We start from the raw sequence: 17472 nt of genomic DNA on the forward strand, positions 1-17472 counted from the left end.
GAGTTTTAAAAAGGAGAGGTTTCCAAGTTTGGTTCACATTTCATTCAGGAGGCTTTGTTGGCCCAATCTACAGGTCCATGGTGAAGAGATGAACACTGCATTGACAAAATGTTTGTTTTTGGAGATCTTTGGTGAAGCTGCATGTGAGCACTGTCGTTGTAGTCAGAAATTTTCTCCCATGCATTAGTGGTTCTGGGTCATTATTCTCTGAAGAATTAAAAACAATTATCTTTGGTTTTAAAAATAGTTTATTTCTGTCAGAATTGTATCATGACACATCAGTTTTCAACTTGGAACAGTTTTAAATGACTTTGTTTCTCCTAAGGGTGAATTTAACTGACCTGATTTGGCCATGACTTTGCAGAGTGAATTTTAACTATCTCAGTTGAAATGCTTACTTCCCACGTTTGGAAGCATTTTCTAGGAAAGAAATTTAGTCAGGATATGAGATACCTAGACACATAGTGAAGCACTTTTTTATTTGTTTCCTCATTCGTTTAAAATTGTATATGTTACTATGAGCCTTTTAATTTTTACTCTGAATTTTTGTATTCCAAGAAATATATTTCTTTTATTTTTATTTTTCTCCCTCCCCCAAAATATATTTCGTTTAGAGTAAGAAGTTTCATTGTTTTCTTTTGTGACTCTCTCAAATATTAACAATAGAATTATTTGTTATTTATTGTGAATTTTATGCCCTTGTTCTTTTAAAAAGATCATTTTATAGTAAAATAGAGTTTTGTGATCACAAGCATCTCATTATTTTAGTATGCCAAAATTTGCTACAGAAACAGAATAGCAACATGTCATTAATGCCTTTCATTTTCTGATTAAAGCAGGACAGGGAATTTCTTGCCAGTTGGTGGAAAGGTGAGTCTTCATTTGAAGGGAAGAAAAGCTCTTTTTTCTTGTCAATAAATGTCATTATTTTTACAGAAATCAAAATTGTTAATTTTCAAACCAAAGGCAATCTGAAACAAATGTGCTTTAAAACATTAATCACAGTTTTTGAGGGTTCCTGCCTCATTAGTTTAAACCTCATTTAAATGCAACATAGTCCTTTTTGAGAAAAATCCATCATATTGTTAAAAAGTTGCAAAAGCCTTTTTGGTTTGAGCCTAAAACAATAAACAGCTTAAATTTAACATTCTAGTCTGTTCTACAATGAACTCTTTATTTTTTAAAATAAAAAGCTAAGCAGATTTAAACTTAACCACAAGAATGTTGTTCTAAACCCAAGAATTCATATAACTATATAATAATACACAACCTATGTGATAAAAAGAATGAAATAATTTTTTTTTTTTGTTCTCTAAAGTCTGTCATTTTCAACAACATCCATACATATATTGGATGCAAATAGGATCCAACCGGAGAGAGCATAAAGATTTACTCAATCACACAGTGTTTTAGGTTTAATATAAAAATGCAGAATACTAGGGTATTTATAAATAAATTTAATCTTGTCAATCAATAAATGAACATTTGGAGTACCTCCCAAATAGCCCTAATATTATAAGTTATAATATATCCTATCAAAGATATTATCCTAAGTATATTTTACTAAGATTTTGAAATCATTGCTTAAAGATACAGATGAGCATTTTGAAAATTTTTTTTTTAAAGATTTTATTTATTTATTTGAGAGAGAGAATGAGATAGAGAGAGAGAGAGAGAGCATGAGACGGGGGAGGGTCAGAGGGAGAAGCAGACTCCCTCCAGAGCAGGGAGCCCGATGCGGGACTCGATCCTGGGACTCCAGGATCATGACCTGAGCCGAAGGCAGTCGCTCAACCAACTGAGCCACCCAGGCGCCCTTGAAATTTTTAATATTAAAGGAAAAAAATGAATATCCTGAAAATATTAATATTTAGAGAAGAAGGCAGCACAGAAGAAAATTATAGGCAAAAGCAATTTTAACACTAGAACTTGTTTAAAATCTGAATCTTTGAGTTTCGAAAGTGAGAAAAAATTGGAATAATTTTTCATAGACATGATAAAATATGTAAAAGTAAGATCTCCTTGACTCACAACTCTAGCAATTAACCAAAAGTAAAAGAAAATTTCATTATGAAACTGTTCTCCTTTCCTTAATGAATGCCTGCCATTCAGAAGATTCAGTTAGAACAGGCAGAAGAGGTAAATGAAGACCTGCATAGAGATTCTGAGGGGAATTCAAAGACTGTATAGGAGGATGGTACCTTATGATGTCTAAAGTTGCCACAAAACTTGTATCTGATTTCCAGGCCTCTCAGACTGGGAATATGATTTCTCAGGTGGTGTATTCATTTCAAGAGCCCACTCAAAAACTTAGCCCGTGGGGTTTGTTAAATGGGACTTTTCTCTATCTGAATCAGTTTCCCCGTTTTCTGTTCTTACAGATAGTTAACTTATACTTTTTGTTTTTAATAGTTTTTTCCTTCCTTACAAATGTAATATATTCGGAGCGCCTGGGTGGCTCAGTCGGTTAAGCATCTGTCTTCGGCTCAGGTCATGATCCCAGGGTCCTGGGATCGAGCCCCGCATTGGGCTCCTTGCTCAGCAGAGAGCCTGCTTCTCCCTCTCCCACTCCCCCTGCTTGTGTTCCCTCTCTCGCTGTGTCTCTCTCTGTCAAATAAATAAATAAAATCTTTAGAAAAACCCAAAAACAAATGTAATATATTTACTGTATATTTTTTTTAAAAACCACATAGACGTATAAGACAAGTAAAGTCACCATCTAGAGAAGCCTTACTCCTCCTGGTTCTGGGAAAAAGTATTGCCCAGAGGCCTAGGGGATCCATTGTATGTATTAAGTTAACATCTCTCCTGTGCTTTTAGAGAGACACCTGTCCATGGGAGAACTGAGAAAATAGTCACTCAACAACATTTTCTGTGCTCTGTGGGTCGGATGAGGAACCTGGGTGAGAAAGGCTGATCTAGAGATCACGACTGTTATTTAAATGAGTGTATGCTATTCTAGATCTTTCATATTCTCTCTCATTGGCCCTCTGCCCCCATATATACACACACATACATCTTTTCTTTCATTTCTTAAAAGTGCGATCAGGGATGCCTGGGTGGTTCAGTTGTTAAGCATCTGCCTTGGGCTCAGGTCATGATCCCAGAGTCCTGGGATCGAGCCCCACGTTGGGCTCCCTGCTCAGCGGGGAGCCTGCTTCTCCCTCTCCCACTCCCCCTGCTTTGTGTTCTCTCTCTCGCTGTCTCTCTCTGGCAAATAAATAAAATCTTCAAAAAAAAAAAAAAGTGCGATCAGACTGTACATACAAATCAACTTGGCCCTCATTTTCCATACAGTTCACTGGTCTCTTTTTTTCCTTTGTTTTCCTGCATTTATTTGTTTAGAATTTGCTTACAGTCACAGAGGAGAATGTCTCCAACAGAACCTGTCTTTTTACTTTCCCACTTGCTTAGACACGGTGTAGTCTGTCTTCAGACCTCGCCCACCACCTGTGACTTCTGAGCTCATTACTCCCCACCTCCTCTGAGTCTTTGCGCCATCTGTTTTACTGGCTCGCTCTTCTACCTTTGGCCTTCCTGCTGCTTGGCTCCTTTTCTCTAACTCGTGAGAATTGGTCTGGGCCTGACTACAGTACTCTTCTCTCTGTAGACATCAGAGTATTTAGTGGGAAGTAAGTAGCAAGCAGAAGAAAACACATTTCGTTACTTATAGATGCTTCCTGGACAACTCAGCCTAGGATCCCTCCAGTGCCTGAGTCTCAAGCTTTCCTCCACATGTCTTTTATTTCAACCAGTCTACATTATTTACAGTTCCTCAAACACTTCCTGAACTTTCTTGTTTCTGTGCCTTACTCACTGTGTTCCTCTGTTCAGAATGCTGTTCTCCCTCTTACTTCCAGTCTCCCTCCCGTAACCCCTTGACTTTAAAAATCATCTGTCTTTCAAAGCCCTCATCAGAAGATACCACCTCTGTTTTTTCTTTTTTGGCACTCTGGCTAAAAGTGATTCCTTCTTGGGGCGCCTAGGTGGCTCAGTTAAGAGTCTGCCTTTGGCTCGGGTCATGATCCCAGGGTGCTGGGATTGAGCCGCGCATCGGGCTCCCTGCTCGGCGGGAAGCCTGCTTCTCCCTCTCCCACTCCCCCTGCTTGTGGTCCCTCTCTCGCTGTCTCTCTCTCTCTCTGTCAAATAAATAAAATCTTCAAAAAAAAATAAAAGTTATTCTCAAAGTGTGGTTGGGGAACCTCTGGGGTCCCCAAGTTTTTTCTGAGTTTCTAAAAGTCAAAACAGATTAATAAGAAGACAACATTATGTGCCTTTTTCACTCTCATTCTCTCACAAGTGTCTAGTTGAATCTTCCAGAAGGTACATGGCAAGTGATATCACAATAGATTAAATACAGAGGCAGGTATGAGAATCTGTCTTCGGTTAGAGCAGACATTAAAGAGATTTGCAAAATGTAAAACTAATTTTTTGTTTTGAAAAATAAAGTTATCTTTTATAAAAGTGTTAAAATATAATTTTTATATTTAACAAATTAACAAAAATTTAACAAATAAAAATTTGTTAAAACATGAAAACAAATTGTGTCACTTTTAATTTCTAATATGGTTAATATCAGTAGATATTAAAAGCTCTTTAGAATGCAGATTTTTGAAACCAAAAGTTTGAGAACCACTGGTTTAAAAGATGTAAAATATTTAAAAGAGAACAGACTTTTAACAGAGTACAAGATGAAGTCCTTTTGATGTAGTCAAGGTATCTTCATACTGGAATATGTAATAATTGATCATATTGGTTTCCAGTTGTTAGGCATTTAGGTTGAATACAGTTTTTTGTCTTTTTAAAGATTTATTCATTTATTTTGAGAGAGAAAGAGAGAGTGAGCATGAGCAGGAGGGACAAAGGGAGAGAGAATCTCAAGCAGACTCTGTGCCAAGCAGCCCAATGCAGGGCTGGATCTCATGACCCTGAGATCACGACCTGAGCCAAAACCAAGAGTTTGAGGCTTAACAGACTGCGCCCTCCAGGTGCCCCCCAGGTCTTTAGTCTTAAAAGTAATATTACAGGGGCACCTGGGTGGTGCAGTCCATTAAGTGGCAACTCGTGATTTTGGCTCAAGTCATGATGTCAGGGTCATGAGATCGAGCCCCACGTCAGGCTCTGCCCTCAGTGTGGAGTCTGCTTGGGATTCTCATTCTGCCTCTCCCTCTGCCCCTCCCTCTGCTTGCACACTCTCTCTCTCTCTCAAAGAATAAGTAAAATCTTAAAAGTAATATTGCAGTGATATTCTTCTATATTGCTATTTTCCAAAAATACTTAATTGTTTTACAATAAATTCCTAGAAAGAGAACAGAACTGCTGGGTCAAAAGGCATCCAGAAGGAACTGGCATGACTTGTTATATAAATTCAGGGGCCAAATTTGCTCCCCTGTTTGTTGTTGTTAATCAGTGCCCCAGTTAGCAGGAAGTTCAGTGTCTTCCTCTTTAGGCAGCCTCCTCCTCTTGCTAGTTTGAGCCCCAGGAGTCTTACTCAGTCCCACAATGGTCCCATCCTCTTCCAAATGCCAGAAAGAGAGCTGCACTATAATAGTACACCATCTGTCTTCCTTATCTTTATCACTTTCTGTCAGTGTTAAAGACCAGCCCCATATTGTTTGTTCATAGTTGCTTGTCTTACTGCTGCTAGGATGCTGTTTCTGGTCAGACTTGGCCCAGGTCACAGTAGTGACCCCACTTGGAGGTCCAGATTGCAATTAGTTCATGTTCTTATACTCAGCGATTCAATGCCAGGGAGGTTGAGGACACTTCTCTTATCAGCCCCATGCTGGGTCAGAATCTGTCTTCCCTAATAAACCCATAAGACCTTTGGGTGGCCCTACATCACCAGTTTCAGTTAACCCATTTTCAAGGTCAATTTATTTCAGGAGTGTCCTTGTTTTTTCTTGCCAGTGTACTTGGTTTGGGCTATGCCTGAGCTGAAGGCAGATGCTTAATGACTGAGCCGCCCAGGCGCCCCGGAAAAGACTTTTAAAACCCAAACTTCACTCTTAAAAGTGACTAATCATTAGAATTGTTTTAATATTAAGGGAAACTTAAACTTTTCTCCCACTATTTCTTGGTTACTTGCTAAATGTTCATTTTATTTGGCCACAGAATTATGATCTGTAGCATCTTGAATAATGCTTTCTATAAAACAGTAGATATACAGGGAAGAACAAATGAGAAGAAGAGAATGCACAGCTGAAATCATTGACAATGGCCTGAGGCTACTATGGTGACATCACTGTGTTTTTAAATTCACTTTTGGTGAGGGCAGGCCATTTACTAAAGGCCTCCTAATTGCAGGGTGCTTTATGTATGACACCTAGTTTGATCCTCACAACAAACCTGTGTTGTTACTATTCCCATTTTAGATGATGTTACTCTATAGATAAAGAATAAGATTCAGAGAGGTAGTAGATTTCCTGAAGTCACACAGCTTTAAGTAAAAGTTGATGCTCCCAGGGGCGCCTGGGTGGCTCAGTTGGTTAAGCAACTGCCTTCGGCTCGGGTCATGATCCTGGAGTCCCGGGATCGAGTCCCACGTCGGGCTCCCTGCTCGGCGGGGAGTCTGCCTCTCTCTCTGACCCTCCCCCCTCTCATGCTCTCTCTCTATCTCATTCTCTCTCTCAAATAAATAAATAAAATCTTTAAAAAAAAAAAAAAAGTTGATGCTCCCTAAGAAAGCCCTATCTAGGACTAGAGACACAATTCCCCAGAGGCAGGATTTTGAGAATTAGCCTCTTTCTCACCTTCTCCAATGTCAAAGCAATCTACATAAGGCTCTCACTGCTTCCACCCTGCTTTACACAGGGTTTGTGAGGAATTAGGGCCAATTACCAAGTTAGAGGGCACAGTCCCAAAGGCTTTCCTTAATTCTGACACCAACTGCAAGTTGGAGGGGGTCCCTCAAACTCCCCTCAGGCTTGATAATTCACTGGAAGGACTCATAGAACTCTCTAATCACTGTTAATACAATCATGATTTATTACAGGGAAGGGTGCAAATTGAAATCAGCCAAGGGAAGAAGCACATAAGTTAGGGTCCACGAGAAGTATAAAATGTGGAGCTTCCCTTGTCCTCTCTGTTTAAAACGGGCCCCCCACATAGTACTGAAGTGATGTCTGGGGTTGCTAAGCTCAAGAAGGCTGTGATGTATCCTATGGAGAAAGATGTATGTGTTAGATGAGCTTCCCTGGGGCATGAGTTATAAGTGTTGTTGACTGTGAGTTCAGTGTTAATGAATCATAATGTTTATTGTAACTAAGGTGTCTTTAAACAGAAACACAAATAAAACAAGGTTATGTATTGATGGGCTGATGAGAATGTTGTGACCAGAGGCATACAGAAACCTAATCTTGTGTTTTCCCTTAGGAGCAATGGTTCAGTGTTCACTTGGTCAGTGTTCAAGGTGCCTCTGTAGAATATAACTACGACAAATAATGAGAGTCAACTATATTTGCTGCATTACTTCATTACCCATTTATTCATGTAATCTTTTATTTGTTCATTAAAAAACATATTTGAGCACTCCTACTGAGTGCTAAGCAATTTCTACATGACCTAGAATTTCCTTTTTGGGGGCGCCTGGGTGGCTCAGTGGTTAAACATCTGCGTTCAGCTCAGGTCATGATCCCGGGATCCTGGGATCAAGCCCCACATTGGGCTCCCTGCTCTGCGGGAAGCCTGCTTCTCCCTCTCCCACTCCCCCTGCTTGTGTTCCCTCTCTTGCTGTGTCTCTCTCTGTCAAATAAATAAATAAAATATTAAAAAAAAAAATTTCCTTTTTGTATTCTTATGCCTATTATTAGTAGTCTTGCTGTAGTCTTCTGGCTCCAAATATTTATGTGGTTTATAAGTGAAGTGTTAGCGTTTTAAAGGTTGAGGGGAATGATGAGTCTATTATCATTTTTACTTAATCTACATATGCTAAATTCAGCCTTCTCAATAAACTTTCCAGAAATTTTCTTGCCTCCTTGGAGACCAGGATTTTTTGGACCAGATTCCTTAATGGGTTTATGTGGGGTACCAGCAGAACCAGGTGATGTAGCTGGCCCCATATTCCCACACCAAGTTGCTGTGTCTGCCAGTTTAGCTACGTGGTCTTGCAGGCAGAGCTTTTGACCAGCAGAATTATTACTGAGCTGCACTTTACTGATGAGATGCCAGACCACACTGGTGCCTCTCCTTTGTCTATTTTCCCCATCTCCCTCATGTGTTTGTATTTCCATCTCTTTCCACCTCCTCTTTACACTGTCTCCTAAGTCCTCTTTCAAGCAGTGAGGGGAACTGGACTGAAGAGCAGATGTTCACCTCATGTCCTTTATGGCTCCCTGGATGCACTGTCTTCCAATGGAATGTTTCTCATTTCTTGGTTTTGATTGTCCATGACGTTTGAAGAAGTACCTTGCTTCTCTTCTCTCCTGATGTTAATAAAACCATTTACACTGGAATCCCCCAAATGTGATGGGGGAGGTACATTTCTGAGGATTAAATGTGTTATCTGGTCAATATTACTGAAAAAGAAAAATTCCAATGATTTCAGGGGTCTTTCAGTGAAATAGTTATAGAGTTACACCCAGAGATATAAAGACTTTATTGACTATTAGTGACTGTGAGAAATGAGTGCCTGTTGTAAAAATTAACCTTGGTGTTTTTATGTGATAACCGGTTGAATAAATACAGTAACTTTCTCTGAACATCTTTGTGAAACTGTACTCCTAGAAAGTAAGGACCAAGAGCAAAAAACCTCTGAATGCCCTTTAGAGTCCAACACAATGCCTAGGACACATAGACCTCAACAAATATATATTAAATATATGATTAAATATATATTAATTTAACTTAATTATATTAAATATATGTGATTAAAATATAAATATCAATAATGTTAATTTGGTATTTATTCTTCCAGATACAGATGAATATAGACCTCCTGTTTGGAAATCTTACTGTAAGTATACAAATAATTTTAAATTGGGTGTGTTATAGTGCTTTATAAGTGATAGAGAAATAATAAGATCATTAGATAGGAAGATTCATTTCATTTTATACACATGATTGAAAAATTAATTTGCAGCAGGATTTGGGAATAGCATAGATTTGGGAAAACAGGAGTGTTTCCATAAGGTCTGTCTCTGGTTTGCATGTCTGGAATGTATCTCATCCCTCTGAGTTTATGTGGAATTCCATATTGAACTTGTGACCACTTGTTGACATTGGCTGATAAAAACTAATGCGAGGAGAAGCTAACTAAGAATTCAAGCAATGCAATTATTCTCAAATCCTAATTCTTTGTATGCAAAAGGATTATATAAGTGGTAAGTCAGGAGGCTATCTTGATAGAAGGAGTGGGTGAAAAGAGTGGGTTTTTGGGTGTGTTTGGTTTTTTAGGAATTGCTTTCCCGAATACAAAAGGGAGACATTTGAATTCTATATTGCTCTTTAAACTTTGCATTAGAATAAAAATCTTTTCCAAAGAGTCTAGGTTCTTAGCCCTTTATGTCCCCTTCCTTGCTTCCTAGAGAATATTATTTTTTCAAGTAAAAGATATTTCAGATTTTTAAAAAGTGGAAATAGGATTAATATAATCAGAGTAGCTTTAAGAGGCAATCCATGAATGCACTACTGCACAGTACTGAAGGTTTTTGTTTATCTCTGGACTCGGATGAGCAACCTAAGAAACCTGTAGTTTTTTGTTTTTTTTGTTTTTTAAGATTTTATTTATTTATTTGAGACAGAGAGAATGAGAGAGAGTACATGAGAGAGGGGAGGGTCAGAGGGAGAAGCAGGCTCCCCGCCGAACAGGGAGCCCGATGCGGGACTCGATCCCGGGACTCCAGGATCATGACCTGAGCCGAAGGCAGTCGCCCAACCAACTGAGCCACCCAGGCGCCCGAAACCTGTAGTGTAAATACACATTTTTAACATCTTTGTAAATGTTGAGTTATCCTAAATTTGTTATTTGTAAGTTGCTGCCATTTGCTGACTTGAAGGAGCAGCAATTCCGATTCTTGGCTTTATGTTCCCAGAACAACAGATAGTTTTATTTTAATAGGTTGCTACTTTGGGCTAATTATAGTAAGCAAAATATGAACAGTCTCTAAAAATATTGCCATAGAGGCTTTTTCCCCCATCCCTGCTGGTGTCTTTTTATTTCTGGGGAGTATAGTTCAAAGAATGTACAAAAATGACTAATGTTCTTTACTTCTTAAAGATTTTATCTCATAATCTCATTGGCTAGAAGCCTATTTAAAATTCTCGTCTGCATTTTCTGGTTTTCAGTTTACCTTTGTTCCCTTTGCTCTGACTTGTACCTTGCACATTTCTTTGTGTAAGAGCATCTGTGAAGCCTCACATTGTTATTAAATCGTGGTGGTAATTTGTTTCCCCTTGAAGAATGTTGAGCACTAAATGTATAGGTGATTTGTATTTTCTGTATCTCTACATGTCTTACAGTAGCTATCATGTTCTTAAAAATGACATTTTTTGTGTGTGACAATTCTGCTACTGAATTTTATAGTTTCTTTTAGTAACCTCAGTGCCTGAGCTCTACCCAACATAATTCTAAAAACTTAAAAATACGAACCAATAGGAAAATAGAACTAGCAAGATGTCTAAGTTGAGGACTCTTTTTACATAAATATCGTTTTATTGTCTTTTTAAAAAAGATTTTATTTATTTATTTAGAGAGCATGAGCAGGGGGAGGGGTAGAAGGAGAGAGAATCCTCCAGCAGACTCCCCACTGAGCGCAGAGCCCTATGCGGGGCTGGATCTCACAGCCATGAGATCGTGACCTGAGTAGAAATCAAGAGTCGGACACTTAACTGATTGCGCCACCTGGGCGCCTCTAGTTTTGTTGCTTTTTGATAGGAATTGCTTGACTGCAACAGGGCCCTAACCTGTAATGAATGAGGCAAGTGAGCCAAGTGCCAACGGAGGGCAAGTAGAGCATGGATGCCCCTGTTTGCAGGGAGGGCTCATAATTAGCTCCCCTTTATTGAGTGCTTGCTCTGATGTTGTCTTATTTTTCAGAAGTGGAATTCTCTTTTACCTTTGTTGTTGCTGTTAAATCTCTTTTTTTAAATGTTAAAAACAAATTTAAATTTAGAAAACAGCAAACCAAACATGTGAGCCAATTTTGACCTCAAGATACCTATTTGTGATCTCTGAACTTGATTAACAATGTTTTGTTACTGTCTCCAGGTACTGAGAAATTCATTAATAACTATATAAGCATTGATACTGCTAAGGCGATTGAAAAATGTTAAGTACTTTAATCATATATCTTCTCATCTTGAATTTAGCAATTAATTTTTGATGAATCACTTAATGATTGTGCAATTTAAATTTCAGCTGAGTTCCAGTTTAAATTACCAAGAATATTAGAAAAAAACCTGAATGTTTGTCCATAGGAGACTAACTGAATAAACTATAACACTTAAAAGAGTAAGGACAATTTCTGTGAGCTCATATGGAATGATTTACTTTCTGTCTTTACAGTGTATCAGTTGCAACAGGAAGCCCCTCATCCTCGAAGAATTACCTGTACTAATGAGGTGGGTGTGATGAAACTGTTATAACAAAATGTCTCTCAATCATCTGTTTCCTGAACTTTGACCTTACTCAGTAGCATGTTATTTGTGGGCTTAGCTAGTTATGTTGGTTAGCATCAAGAAGTTGTACTTGAATGCATTTTCTTAACATTCTTCTCAATTAAAATAACTGCCACTTTTTGATGAACTATTCAGAACACAGTATAGAATGTGACAGTATAGTTTTAAGTGCTATTTAGTATTCTCAGTTAAGTCATCTATTCTTCTTCCAATTTTTATTTTTTATTCTTTTTGAAACAAAGTTTGAAGGCATTATTGAAGTAACTTTTCCATTAAGAAAAGATTTAAGTTGTGGTTTTAAAAATGAGCAGAAGACATGAACAGTTCACCAAAAAAGATATGAAATGATGTTCAACTTCATGAACAATAAGAGAAATGCAAATTAAAATACACGGAGAGAGACCATTGTCACCTTTTCAAATTGGCAAAAGTCCAAAAGATTAGAATATGCTTAGCTGGTAAGTCTGTGAAGAAACAAACACGTTCTGGTATGGCTGATGGGAATGTAAGGTGCTACAATCTTATGAGAGTTTTGTAAGACCTAACAAAACTCTGCCCGCATTTACCTCCCAGTCCAAGTTCTAGTGATTTACCCTGATGAATTACCTGTACAAATAGGGAATTACATATGCCCAAAGTTGTTTATTACAGGATTATTTGTAACAGCACAATATTAGAAAAAGCCTAAGTGTCTGTCCATAGGAGACTGATTGAATAAACTGGGATATTAAAAAGAATAAGGAAGATTTCTATGAGTTGATCTGGAATGATTTCCAGATAGAAAATATATATAGAGACATTGAAATTACAATAATTTCGGTTAGACCCACTGCAATAAAGAGAGTCAAATGAGTTTCTTTGCTTTCTAGTGCATATAAAAGTGATGTTCACACTATACTGTAGTCTATTAAGCATGCAATAGCATTATGTCTAAAAACACAATGTACACACCTTAATTTAAAAATACTTTATTGCTACAAATGCTGTCATCGGAGCTTTCAGTGAATTGTAATCTCTTTGCTGGTGAAGGTCCATGCCTCAGTGCTGATGGCTGCGATTGATCAGGGCTGTGATTGCTGAAGGTGGGGGTAGCTGTAGCAATGTTTTAAAATAAGACAACAATGAAATTTGCCACATTGATGGACTCTTCCTTTCATGAACACTTTCTTGGTAGCATGTGATGCTGTTCGATAGCATTTTCCCTACAGCAGAACTTCTTTCAAAATTAGAGTCCGTGAAACCCTGCTGCCTCTTTGTCAACTAAGTTTATGGAATACTCTAAATCCTTTGTTGTCATTTCCAGAGTCTTCCCAGCATCTTGATCAGGAGTAGATTCCATCTCAAGAAATCACTTTCTTTGCTCATGCGTGAAGAGCGGCCCCTCATTTGTTCAAGTTTTATCATGAGATTGCAGCAGTTCAGTCACATCTTTGGGCTCCACTTCTGGTTCTCTTCTGTTTCCACCACATCTGTAGTTGCTTTCTCCACTGAAGTCTTGAACCCCTCAAAGCCATCTGTGAAGGTTGGAATCAACTTCTTCCAAACTCCTATATTTAATGTTGATATTTTGACCTCTTATGAATCATGAATGTTTTTAATGACATCTAGAATGGTGAATCCTTTCCTCAAGGTTTTCAGCAATAGCCTTACGAGATGTATTTCTTAAACAATAAGACTTGAAAGTCAAAATTATTCCTTGATTCATGGGCTATAGAATGGATGTTGAGTTAGCAGGCATGAAAACATCATCAATCTCGTACATCTCCATCAGAGCTCTTGGGTGACCCAAAGTGTGTTGTCACTGAGCAGTAATATTTTGAAAGGAATCTTTTTTTCAGGGCAGTAGGTCTCAACAGTGGGCTTAAAATATTCCATAATTCGAGTTGTAAACAGATGTGCTGTCATCCAGACTTTATGGTTCCATTTATGGAGCACAGGCAGAGTAGATTGAGCGTAATTCTTAAGGACCCTAAGATTTTCAGAATGATCAAGGAGCCTTGCTTCATCTTAAAGTTACCAGCTGCATTAGTCCTTAACAAGAGTCAGCATGTTTTTTGAAGCTTTGAAACCAGGCATTGACTTCTCTCTAGCTATGAAAGTCCTAGATGGCATCGTCTTTTAATACAAGGCTGTTTCATCTACAATGAACATCTGTTGTTTCGGGTAGCCACTTTCATGAATGATCCTAGCTGGATCATCTGGAGAACTTGCTGCAGCTTCTACAACAGCACTTGCTGCTTCCCCTTGCACTTTTATGCTGTGAAGATGACTTCTTGCCTTAAACCTCATGAACCAGCTCTGCCAGCTTCCAACTTGTCTTCTGCGGCTTCCTCACCTCTCTCAGCCTTCTTAGAATTGAGGAGAATTAGGGCCTTAGTCTAGATTAGGTTTTACCTTCAGGGAATGTTGTAGCTGGTTTGATCTTCTATCCAGACCACTAAAACTTTCTCCATTATCAACAATAAGGTTGTTTTGCTTTCTTATCATTCATGTGTTCACTGGAGTAGCACTTTTTTTTTTTTTTACACGATTCTAATTCTTTTTATTGTGGCAAAATATACATGGCATAAACTTTACTATTATAACCATTTTTTAATTTAAATTCAAGAAGCCAAGGTATAGTACATTATTAGTTTTTGATATAATGTTCAGTGATTGATTAGTTGAGTATATCACCCAGTGCCCATCACCCAGTTACCCCATCCCCCTACCCACCTCCCTTTCCACAACCCTCAGTTTGTTTCCTGGAGTCCAGAGTCTCATATGGTTTGTCTCCCTTCTGATTTCTTCCCATTCAGTTTTCCTTCTCCCCCTACCCCTATGGTCCTTTTAATTTTTTTTCAAGAATTTTTCCTTTGCATTCACAGCTTGGCTAACTGGTACAAGAGGCCTAGCTTTTGGCCTGTCTCGGCTTTCGACGTGCCTTCCTCACTTAGCTTCATCATTTCTTGCTTTTGATTTAAAGTGAGAGATGTGTGACTCTTTCTTTCCCTTGAACACTTAGAGGCTACTGTAGGGTTATTAATTGGCCTAATTTCAGTATCATTGTGTCTCAGGGAATAGGTCTGAGGAGTAGGAGGGAGATGGGGGAATGTCCGGTTGGTGGAGAAGTCAGAATACAGAACATGTAGCAATCAAGTTTGCTATCTTATATGGGTGCAGTTTGTGGTGCTCCAAAACAATTGCAATAGTGACACCGAAGATCTCTGATGACAGGTCACCATAACAAATATAATAATAACGACAAAGTTTGAAATACTGTGAGAATTACCAAGTTGTGACACAGAGACACAAAGTGAGCAAATGCTGTTGGAAAAATGTCAGGAAAAGCCTTGTTTGATGCAGGGTTGCCAGAAACCTTCAACTTGTAAAAAAACACAGTATCTGTGAAGCACAGTAAAGTGAAGCACAATAAAATGAGGTATGCCTGTACGGTAATTATGGTCCATTTTTAGTAATGAAGAAGGGAAAAATAAAAAAAAATAAAGCTTATCTTTGCAAAAGAGAAACATAGGAAGGATTAACCCAGAGACCAATGAAATAATTATCTGTAAGGAGTGTCGGGGTCGGGGGGCAGTGTGGGGAGGATAAGGATGGAAGTTAGACTTCCCTGAGGATATGTTTTTCTATAGTTGTGACTTTTGAACTATGCAAGTATTTCACATATTCAAACAACAAAATTAAGTAAAAAATGATAAAAAAAAACAAACTTTAAATTTGAATACAAATAGAAACAAATGAACCTAACAAATTCATAACATACCCCAAAATTGATTTAAGTAGCTTATAAATATTTTGACTGTAAAGACTTGGGGGGAAATATTCTAAGAATCATAACCTACAAAGAGATCTTTATACTTAGCAATTTGTTGTTGTTAGTGGTGCTTATATAGTAATTCTGAAATGATTTTGTGTGTAATGTAGGACAGAGCAAATGAGTAACTATATTGGATTTTGGGGAACCAGTGTTCTGAGGAGATACAAATATGGAGTAGGGGGGAACTGAGAAGTACAGCATGGTTTTGAATTTGAACTGGAGGTATAAATATGAACTCACAGATCTTTTAAAATTTATTTTCTATGTCAGTCCATGGAAAGGCCTTAGAAGCAATGATGCCCTAGTAAGAATGAACATACTCAGTGCCCAAAGTTTGGTTTCCAAATACTATTTCCTAAAAGGAGCCAATGCTCCTTAGAGAAATTCCTGATTCCAGAACATGGGGCAATGAGATCCTAGAACATTTTATATCAGAAAGCAAGGAGAGCTCAGAAATGGATGGGACATGTCAAAAGACCTAGCAGCCCACCTGAAAGAAGGGTTCTCACAGGCCAAATTTGGGACAATTTGAAAATCAAAAAGAAAAATGATAGTAATGAATTATAACACATTGAATGAAAAGATAATGTGTTAGTCCATAGTGATACTTACCAAAAACCCTACCCCAATACAAAGAGAAAGGGGAGAGGGGCAGAATGTAAAGTTGTCCTTTACAGCAGAAGGGTGGCTAAATGTGTAGAGTGATAATGATTTGTGCTGATAATTGAGTCAGGCAAGGATCATCATTGACCATTAAAACCACTGAGTGAAAGATTGTAGGTGAAGAGGATATATACATGGTCTCAAGGTGTCACCCTACCAATTATTTATGAATTTCAAAGAGAAAGATATGTTTTCATAGTGGAGATCTGGCAGTCACACCTTTATCCATGTGATCAAATTTGGCATTACCTGTAATGGGTCAAACTGACATGTCTCCGGAAGTGATGTAATGAGGCATACACAAAACCGTCTATATGGTATTTCTGCCAAAATGCTTAACTTCTGTCTTTTTATGAAGTATGAATCAGACAGATCCAAAATGTGTACATTCTATAAGACATCTGTCCTGCAAATGTCATTTTCGTAAAAGAAATAACAGTGGTGGGACCATTCTACAATGAAGGAGACTAAATGCCACCCAGCTGCGGTACGGGTAGCTTGATAGGGTCTTAGAAATAGAGATCCCCCTCTCTCTCTCTCTAAAGCTGCATATTTGGGGTATAATTAGAGAAATTTGAATAAGAACTATATTAGGTAATATGGAATCAATAACTTTCTTAGCTGATATACTATTTAAAGGAATTGCTTCTGCATTGTTCAAAAAATGTTGAAATAGATCTTGTTATTGTGAAAACTGGTTAAAAAACACTGAATAGCTCTGAAAGTATAGAGTCATAAAGAGTATTAATTTATCGAATTAGTCAGGGATTTCATGAGATTATCTTTTAAATGTCATGTTGCAGTTTAAATATTTGTAGATGTCCAGTCTGCACATATGTATGTATGGAATAAGTATGTAGTGTTTAATGGTGGCATTTTATTGCTACTGTGCCATGATCAAGGATGATGAAATAATTTCATGTGTAGTGAGAATTTTTTTTAAAATGCTGTTTAAAAAAAAATTTCATTTTGTTTCATACTCTGACCAGACACAACCTTTTAAACTTTTAACAGAAAGTGAGATTTTGGCGGTAGTTCTGTGAAAAGTCTGAAAGTACTAGTAACACAATTATCTTTCTTTTTTCTTTTTTTTTAATAGATAAGAACTTATATTTTATTTATTTATTTTATTATTATGTTAATCACCATACATTACATCATTAATTTTTGATGTAGTGTTCCATGGTTCATATACACAATTATCTTTCTTGAGAAATATCTATACTTTGCCTTTCTCAAAAGAATTTGAGGCCACACAAATGAAGACATAATAAAAGGAAGAAGAAAAGTTGAAAAAGATAAAAAAGAAACAGCAAATGTGTCAATTGATTGCATTGCTGATTGAGGATCAATAACATTGTGTGAAAAGGGAATCA

The 17472-nt window shown here is 37.7% G+C and overlaps 1 protein-coding gene across 3 annotated transcripts in view; it reads left to right on the plus strand.

The window, feature by feature from the left end:
- CHN1 (chimerin 1) overlaps window positions 1-17472 on the plus strand; it is a 193041-nt gene that overhangs the window by 36100 nt on the left and 139469 nt on the right. For all 3 annotated transcript variants that reach the window (XM_081814143.1, XM_081814140.1, XM_081814141.1), the window contains exons 3-4: window positions 8915-8953; window positions 11504-11559. In XM_081814143.1, coding sequence (XP_081670269.1) covers window positions 8915-8953; window positions 11504-11559 — 95 coding nt within the window. The remainder of the gene's footprint in view (window positions 1-8914; window positions 8954-11503; window positions 11560-17472) is intronic.

The sequence above is a fragment of the Leptonychotes weddellii genome, chromosome 3, assembly GCF_054177405.1.
Source record: "Leptonychotes weddellii isolate Sample4059 chromosome 3, ASM5417740v2, whole genome shotgun sequence".
Classification (NCBI taxonomy): Eukaryota; Metazoa; Chordata; class Mammalia; order Carnivora; family Phocidae; genus Leptonychotes; species Leptonychotes weddellii.